Raw genomic sequence first — 9,681 nt, 5'->3', positions numbered from 1 at the left:
GAAGCAGTTGAGGCGAGATTTCCATGGAAGACAAAGGGAGACTACACCCGTTTCAGTGTCGACGAATCCGACAAGGAGAGGGGGCAAAATCACAGTCGACCAAGAACGCTACATCGAGATAATGCTTGAGCGGTTTCAAATGGATCAGTACAAACCCTAAAGGACTCAAGCTGATTTCAATTGGAAACTTCGGACAGCACAGAAGGGAGATGAAGAAAGGGATCAAGGATCTAAGGAAGCCTGTTTGGATCAGTTCTGTATCTGGCCAAAAAAATGAGGCCAAACATCATGTTCACAGTCAGCATTATGTCCAGACACATTCTGTCCAATCAAAATCTTCAAGTTTCAAAAGGTATAAAACTTACTTACACAAAGGAGCTAGTTATGATTTATTGGGGAAAGTGATGCAGACTTGTCTTCTGATGTGGACGACAGAAAATTGATGACGGGCTATTACTTCAAGCTCAACGGACGTGGCGCAGCACTCAGCTGGGGTGTAAAAAAGAAAGTCACAGTTGCTCCTTCTTCGTCAGAAGCAGAATATCAGGGCATGGCAGCAGCAGTTTAAGGAAGCATTGTATCTGAAACAACTTCTGGAGGGTTTCGGCATCCAACAGAAACATCCAAAAGCCATTGGAGAGGAGAACCAGAGTTTTGTCAATTTTCGTCAAACCCGACTCATTCACAAAAGGAACAAGCCCATTGAGACAAAATTTCACCTCATTCGGGAAAAGACTGAAAATGGGTTTATTTCACTTCGTTACTTTCCCACTGACAAAATGGCAGCCCACATCTTTACGAAACCTTTACCCGTATCGAAGGTGGAGACATTCAGATCAGTTTTGATTTGAAAAGACTCTACGCAATCAGCTCAAGTCTGTGTGCGGGTGCTGGAAATTTGAACATACTATAGTCTTAAACTTAGTTAGAATTATTACATTGAAAGTTTAACTTACCAGATTAATATAACAGGTGAAAATTGATGTAAGTCACAAAATGTATATAAATGAATTCTCGAAAAACGTTGTCTAGAATCAATATTCGGTTCAAACTGATGAATCTAATAAACTATTATAAGAGTTAGTTCATTTGATGTAAAATCTTCCCATCATGTATTGAATGATTATGTTACCACCGCAAATGTGAACGAATTCTTAGAAAAGTGTAAATGCATACTTTTATGGTATCCCTTGCGACTGATTTTCAGGAACTTTGCAGAGGCAAACCATATTGGGTAACCCTTGCAACCCCCACTGTAAATCATGGCGCTAGGATTAGTTTTGTATCTTAACTTTCTCATATTTACAGCTGATTTTTTAGCCTTTTTTCATCCTCAAAATCAAATCAACATCTTGATCTAATAATCAGATCTCTCCTGTAAATCTCTAAATTCTGCTGTAAAATATCATTTCTGTTATTCTCTCATTTTTGAGAATTTCGTTTTTCTACTTAGTTAAAAAACGCTTTTCATAGCGCTTGCAGAAATCCATAACTTAACATCCTCAAAACTAGTGTCGTGTTACCATGCACTACCAAATATCCTATCTGCAAAATTTGAAGGCGTATTGTTAAATAATTAAATAAAAGCAAAATAAAATTAAAATTTACGTTTAATTGTAGATTTTAAGTTTCTTTCAAATATAAGTTTTTTTAAAAATATTGCCATCACCAATACATATACCTCACAGTTTTTTTAAACTAAAGAGACCACTACAAGAACTCTGATAGAACTTGGAAGTTGTTTAATTTGTGGGACAAAATCAGAGGTAAATGCGGCTCTCTTTCGTTGGCGGATGCAGAGGCATTTGTCCAGTGATGTAAGGTAAAAAATGGATGACAAAATATTCTCAATGTTCTCCATAAAAGGCTGCAAAGTTACAAATCGTATAACTTAGAACGTAAACATATTTTTTTGGCGAGAACCTTTTAATAATTTTTATTATAATATTTATTTTTTCATATAATTCGAATGGAGAGTGTTAATTCCATACGTCTAATTTTTCCGACAATTTAATTTTAATGATCACCGCTTATTATATTAAATAAATTAAAATTCGAAGAGAAAAATAAAAAGATATACCAACAAAGCATACAATTATGCCTGGATAAAATGTATACGTGCCACCATAAGAGACTATTGTTATCTAATCTATCGTACATTAGATGAATAATTAATTGATCACAACACTCAAAGACATGCTAGCTTTCATTAAAATTCATCATATTCAGCAGATGTGTTTTAGTACACTGTCTTTATTTTCATCATTTTAGCACAAAACGGTGCAAAATTCATTCTCAGTATCGTACCAGCTCAAGTTGTTTTTATTTATTTTTTAATATTGCAGCAATAATGCGTGATTTACAAACAGTTTAATGCTTTGAACTTGTGATTAGAAATGACAGCAGTTGAAAAACTAATTTATGATGTGGATTTTTTCGGCTTTTACGACGAAAAATATACACTCAAGGTTAGTCTCCATGTACATAACGAGCCATTTTTCCGTACAATGAAGTTAAAAAAATCATTTATATGCATGTGAACAAATAAAATGCACGGGTAATAATTTGTACATATCAAGACCATATTGTTCTAGGAATCAATTTTGCCGCTATCAATGTAGAAAATAAACTATAATTACACAAAACGTTAAAAATTGAGAAAAATTAGAAAATTTAAACCAAAAAGGTTTGACTTTTCGAACACATTCACAAAATTTCAATCGTTTATTGAAACAGTTTTTTATCGAAAAATGGGTTTTTCCTTTCATGGCCTCCCACCACGAAGTATAATCCCATTATGGTATGTTGACCAAGATTGGGTGGAGTGGGGTCCGCCGCTATCCCACCTCTAAGTTGAGGCTATAGCGGGATAGACCCGAAAAATGTTTCACCTGTCTTCCACATTTCTGGGATCCAACTGAAATTGATGTCACCTTTTCATCCAATAAATAACCTTCGCTCTTGATAACTCTTATTCCAAACAGGCTACTTTTGTATTGGAAAGCGTTAATTCGATGGCATCCGATGATTTGGAACATTTTTTTTCGGAAAAAAATAAGAATAATTTTTTCGCTTGATTTGTAGCAATATCTACAACAGATCCTCAAAAGTAAGCTATTTCACTGGAATTTTGATGATGAATACATTATTATGGTCCTTAATTTTACCAGCTGAAGTCTTCTAGAATCAAAAGTCACATCGCTCAAGAGAAGAGTTTCCTTCAAGACGCTTCATATTTTTCGGGTCTTTCCGATTCTAACCCCCCATTATGGCATAATTAACATAATTGGGGGGAGGGGCTATAGATTATTTGACAACTAAGATGGGGGGATATAACGGGAAAAATGCAAATTTTCTACCGATTAACTCAAACTCAGTTGATTTTTTACGGTTGTAGTGTCTCTTTAGTCCGTATTTGATTGAGTTTCACAATCATGACAAAATTTCTGAGCGGGTGAGCTTTGAGACTCATCAATCAAACCTTCAAACATTTAATACTTTTCACCATTTCTGTGCTTGAGGTGTAAAGTTATTCTACGCAACGTCTAAAATTAAATTTTCTCCAACTGTTTTTATTTAGTATAAATAAGTGTATAAATAAAAAATACTACATTCAGTATTAACCGACACAAAAATCACGTAGATCTGTTAAGTAATTTTTTTTCGGATCTATTCTGTTTGCCCCCCAAGCTTAGTGCGCTTATATTTTTACGCTCCCCAGGCACACGCTGTGAGGCGCAAAAAATACTAGGGGACCAAACAGAATAGATCCCGGGCCGATGATTTTCCCCGAAAATAACGGGGAAAAGAGTGTAAAAATTTTTAAAAATACACCCCTGTCTCTGCGCTTAACTAACAGTGGAAGAGTGTAATTAGAAGAGTGTAATTTAAAAAAGAGTGGAAGGAGGTACTGAGGATTGATCCTCCATCTTCCCTCTCTCGAATATGTTACATTCACCTTGTGCTTTAACCCTTGCGCCAATTGATTCTATCCTTAAACATTTCAATTTCGGTCATAATGGTAATTGTGTAAGAGTGTAGTTTTTTTATCAGTCCACTCTACATTACACTCTTTGCAAAGAGTGTAAATAGTGTAATTTTTAATTTCTTTTAATTATTAACTCCGGATTAAAAAAATACTAACAACCGCATAGTGTTTAACCGGATCTGAACTTCGAGAAAATGTAGACATCTGATATCCCAAAATGAGTAATCCGTAAATTAAGTTGCAAAACCAAGTTTTACACTAAATGAACGTAAATTTCTCAAGACAGCATTCTTGTTTCTGATTGAATTGTATTGACTGAGGTTGTCATGTATAAAAAAAATTACAAATTTGTCCTATTCAAGGCAGTAGAATGTTTTAAATTTTTTAATGTTTAAAGTATAATAATGTTTTCTTTTTTCACAGAAACAGATTTATTCGTGGCGCGAATTGCGTTACACTTGCCATGCCCTGGGACTACCAGCAACGTCATTCGACAAAGCAGTGAGGGACAATGACATCCCAGAGTATATCAGAGCCAGGGTATCCGATTATGGAATCGAGTACATTGGGGTTCGAGACTTGATAGACGCCAGATATCTGGATGACCATTTCTCCGAGGCCACTAACTTACACAGGTTAGAACAAGGCATGTGTAAATTCCAGAGCATTTAATTTGATTATACCTAGGGACACTTTGAAAGATGCGCTGAAAAAGATTGAAATCTGGTTTTAAGAAAACGCGTTAAAAAGAGGGGCTAACGTATTTTTTTAAAGAAATTTGTTGCAAAAGTATGAAAAATTTGTGAAAAATGAGCTAGAAAGCTCAATTTTGTTAGATAAGCACGCATTCAAGGCATTTCTTACAACGTCTAACACGTCTTGTGTTCCTAGATACAGTTATTTCATTTAGCAGTCATCGGATATTTGTCATGATGAATAATGCGGTTTTTTCCTAATCTAAACTCTTTCGTTTTTTGCTCATTTGTGAAGCTAATGCGGCAGTGGGGAAATACAGAATATGTATCCTCCCCCAGTCACAGACTGAGAAGACTACTCTCTTTTATATAGAGCTAGCATGCCTGACTTTAGTCAGCCTATTAGATAGCTGAACAATATGTTTACCATTGACTCAACTGCTGTATTATTCTACCACCGTAATTATTGAAGTTTATCTTCAGTGTTTTATAGAGGCGGTTAGTCAGAGAGAAATAGGTAAACCTACTTCGCACGCAGAAATAAGTAGCCCTAACACTTTATAATTTAAGGCTGAAAAAGGAGCCCACATTGGGTCTGCCTTACTAGGAGGATCTAATCATGTGTTTAGTGTCGAGTACCAGTGCGACTGCGTGAGGGAAGCCCTGAAGTTATTGGAGAATAAACAGATATCCTTCTCAATGCTACATGCAGCTAGACTTCTCTTTTACTTCTACGAGGACCCAACTGACATCCACGGACTCAAATACGACATGACTCTTCTCAGGAAAATGCTCAAATATCTCGGTCAGTCGATATTAAGGTGTCAAGACAAAATACTCAATGCCAATATGCCCAATTCGACAAAATACCCAATATATTTACCCAATATTTTATTGTAATTTTGAAACTACCAGAACGATTATTTAGCGTAATACTTTGCTAGTGAATTATTGGCCATGCCTCAGCGGCCCGTGGGACTTGATAGTGAGGCTATCATCACAACCGAACATGTGATTAAAATATGACCTTTATCATGAGAAAACATATTTGGGGTCTTTCCCATTATAGCCCCACCATGAAATTATAGACCCCCCATTATGGTATAATTAACATGATTGGGGGGAGTTATAGGCTATCTGACCACTAAGTTGGGGGGGGGGGGGGCTATAATGGGAAAGACCCCATATTTGTAATACCGAGTGCTAATTTGTAATCTGGTTATTGAACGAAAAGGAACTAAATTGGGTATAATGTCATTGGGTATCGGCACATTGGGTATTTTGGTAACGGGTATATTGTCATGTAACCAAATATAACCCACTCTAGTTCAATTGAGTAAAAAAAAACTAGGACTCAAATTGCTTCGACCAATTTTGATTGCTCATAAGTTGAGGTAAAGTTGTCATCTAATACAGCAAATTAAGGCAGTATTAATTAATTGAAGACAGGGGTGCTGGCTTAAAATGAATTTGTTTAAATTCAAGTTGAATCTATTTTGAATTATCTCCCCGCGGCTTAGTGGACATTCTTAAGATATTTTGATGATTTTTTCCCCTTTCAGGTTTGATTCTGCCCACCAAACGACTCGATCAATTATTCCGTGTAATGCTAATGGAAGCCAGTACCAAAAATCAACTTCAGTTGTTTGAATTTATCCAACTCATTCCAAAATGCCAGAGCATAGATCCGGAGTTGGAACGCGAACGTCAAATAGCCCGAAAAGAGACATCAACTGACCGGAAAATGGCCCGAAGCCGGAAGGGTTCCAGGATTGAGACACGAGGGGGGTCATATCATCAAGTGGGTGGGTCCGATGACAACCGGGAGCTTCCGAAAGACATGAGAGATTTTGACCGCATTTTGACGACTCCGGAGACTAGAGCTCAGACGCGGCTGGACCATGATTACGATAAAAGGCAATTTCTGTTCTTAGGTACTTGACCAATTTTGAGTTTTTTTGCTACGATTTTTTTGGTTACTGACATTTTTCTGACTTTTCGAAATACCTTAATCGTATATTAGTCTTTAAATTACTCTAATGTCGGTTTTTCTAACAAACAACTAGTAAGAGTCATTTATTTACGGTTCAGTAAGCATTTTTTTCAGGAGGAAATTCAAATTATTCTTGTTTTCAAGTGGTCTAGGAAATAACCCCCCCCCCCCCCCCGGAAAAAAACCACTTAACTTTAGATAGGAAATAAACCCCCACGGAAAAAAAACCCACTTAACTTTAGATTGGAAGTAAACCCCCACGGAAAAAAAACCACTTGACTTTAGATAGGAAATAAACCCCCACGGAAAAAAACCCACTTAACTTTAGATAGGAAATAAACCCCCACGGAAAAAACCCACTTAACTTTAGATAGGAAATAAACCCCCACGGAAAAAAACCCACTTAACTTTAGATAGAAAATAAACCCCGACGGAAAAAAAAACCCACTTAACTTTAGATAGGAAATAAACCCCCACGGAAAAAAACCCACTTAACTTTAGATAGGAAATAAACCCCCACGGAAAAAAAACCCACTTAACTTTAGATAGGAAATAAACGCCCACGGAAAAAAACCCACTTAACTTTAGATAGGAAATAAACCCCCACGGAAAAAAAACCCACTTAACTTTAGATAGGAAATAAACCCCCACGGAAAAAAAACCCACTTAACTTTAGATAGGAAATAAACCCCCACGGAAAAAAAACCCACTCAACTTTAGATAGGATATAAACCCCCACGGAAAAAAAACCCACGTAAATTTAGATAGGAAATAAACCCCCACGGAAAAAAACCCACTTAACTTTAGATAGGAAATAAACCCCCACGGAAAAAAACCCACTTAACTTTAGATAGGAAATAAACCCCCACGGAAAAAAACCCACTTAACTTTAGATAGGAAATAAACCCCCACGGAAAAAAAACCCACTTAACTTTAGATAGGAAATAAACCCCCACGGAAAAAAACCCACTTAACTTTAGATAGGAAATAAACCCCCACGGAAAAAAAACCCACTTAACTTTAGATAGGAAATAAACCCCCACGGAAAAAAACCCACTTAACTTTAGATAGGAAATAAACCCCCACGGAAAAAAACCCACTTAACTTTAGATAGGAAATAAACCCCCACGGAAAAAAAAGCCACTTAACTTTAGATAGGAAATAAACCCCCACGGAAAAAAAAACCCACTTAACTTTAGATAGGAAATAAACCCCCACGGAAAAAAAACCCACTTAACTTTAGATAGGAAATAAACCCCCACGGAAAAAAACCCACTTATCTTTAGATAGGAAATAAACCCCCACGGAAAAAAAACCCACTTAAATTTAGATAGGAAATAAACCCCCACGGAAAAAAAACCCACTTAACTTTAGATAGGAAATAAACCCCCACGGAAAAAAACCCACTTAACTTTAGATAGGAAATAAACCTCCACGGAAAAAAAACCCACTTAACTTTAGATAGGAAATAAACCCCCATTTTAAAATTTAATTTTGGTTCTGATAGTTTGTTCGGTTGTGATAGTTTCATATCAAGTCCCACGGGCCGCTGAGGCATGGCCATGGCCCGCAAGGCATGGCTAAAGGCGTTAAATGCGCAGTTCTTTAATAGTAAAGTGGGGGTTTATTTCCGTGGGGGTTTATTTCCGTGGGGGTTTATTTCCGTGGGGGTTTATTTCCTATCTAAAATGAAATGGGTTTTTTTTCCGTGGGGGTTTCTTTCCGCAACCGGTTTTCAAGTTCATGCCATAACGCTCAAATAAAATTTTCTTGTGCTTGATTCGTAAAGATAAAAAATTGAAAACTCGGTAACTGCGAGGGATGATCGGCACCCTTTTAAAAATAACTTTTGCAAAATTTTGGATGAATAACTGATCAATCGGCGCTTTCTTGCACAGTTTTGAAGTTGTTGAAGAATATACATTTTAAAACTAAACGAAGACTAAATTTGATTTAGACCTTTTCGAAAGCAGCGACGTCATCAGTGAACTTTTCAAAATCAACTCGGCTAAAGGATATTTCGGAGCTACACGAACGACTATGCACACCCAAATTGAATCCGAGTTGCGCCGAGACAACCGACTTGAATCACGACTGCTCACACTTGACCTAAATAGCGGGCGAAATACGATTGTTAATGCCAGATCGGGTCACTTAAGACCGCGATACTCAAGCGCACCTCAATCGCGTCTTTCGTCCTATTTAGAGGAGAAAAACCGACCCGACTCGACAGCGGGTCATTCTCGTTGGACCAAACTGCAAAATGTGATGAAATTTGCGCGACTTGCAAAGAGAAAAGGCAGCTCTCCTCATAGACCAGTTTTCAGCCAATCAAAATTCAGAAGAGAATTTGTTCCACCAATAGTGAGCGAGCAGGACAAATCTGATTTGAATGAAAAAATGAGCGAACTAAACTTTAGAATGAGCTTTTCTGAGACTATTAACAATTTAAAATTGTGATGAAAATATCCATTTTTAATGGAAATAATATATGAAAACAATAGAAAATATTTTTCACTCGGGTAATACTGTAGCCCTTTTAACTGCCGCTATAATTTACTGCAAAAATAGAAAGTAGGAGCGGGCAAGATTCGCCTACAATTTCTATTCAAACGTAACTTACGTTATGAACCATACAGTGACATTTTCACCGCTACACATTTAGACTAATCAGAAATGGATTCAGGTTTAATGACAGGCTCAGACTCATCTACACTGTAAATTAACCTTTACCTTCGTTTCATACCACCCGCAATTTCGAATTTTGTTTTTTGAAAATTTTATTATTATCATACGTGCTAGATGAACATTATGTATGACATGCCCAAAAACCGAAGGCCCAGTCTATTTTCATATAAAAAATTTGATCTCTGTTGATGCACTTTACGTTCTGAAAATGGTTTAATATGTTACAGTACTGATTAATCAATTTACCTAAGAATTATAATGAATCAGTACTGATATTCTATGGGACTAGGATCCGGGTCCTCTCTGTACGTACGAAA

At 36.6% G+C, this 9,681-nt stretch overlaps 1 protein-coding gene across 1 annotated transcript; it reads left to right on the top strand.

The window, feature by feature from the left end:
- Positions 1-2,281: 2,281 nt before the first annotated feature.
- LOC142358401 (uncharacterized) lies at positions 2,282-9,184 on the top strand. Its single transcript, XM_075409806.1, has 5 exons — positions 2,282-2,468; positions 4,412-4,623; positions 5,313-5,488; positions 6,246-6,617; positions 8,634-9,184. Exons 1-5 carry the CDS (start codon positions 2,397-2,399, stop codon positions 9,134-9,136), a joined length of 1,335 nt encoding a protein of 444 aa, XP_075265921.1. The 5' UTR covers positions 2,282-2,396; the 3' UTR covers positions 9,137-9,184.
- Positions 9,185-9,681: the final 497 nt, after the last annotated feature.

Source organism: Convolutriloba macropyga, unplaced genomic scaffold, assembly GCF_964194025.1.
Source record: "Convolutriloba macropyga unplaced genomic scaffold, txConMacr16.3 SCAFFOLD_842, whole genome shotgun sequence".
NCBI lineage: Eukaryota > Metazoa > Xenacoelomorpha > Acoela > Convolutidae > Convolutriloba > Convolutriloba macropyga.
The sequence above is the reverse complement of the archived record's forward strand: the minus strand, read 5'-3'. Positions and strand labels throughout refer to the sequence as shown.

Coding starts and splice junctions, on each gene's coding strand:
- LOC142358401 (XM_075409806.1), top strand. CDS start 2,397: ATGACAGCAGTTGAAAAACTAATTTATGATGTGGATTTTTTCGGCTTT. Junction 4,624..5,312: donor GAGGCCACTAACTTACACAG/GTTAGAACAAGG, acceptor TCATGTGTTTAG/TGTCGAGTACCAGTGCGACT. Junction 5,489..6,245: donor GAAAATGCTCAAATATCTCG/GTCAGTCGATAT, acceptor TTCCCCTTTCAG/GTTTGATTCTGCCCACCAAA.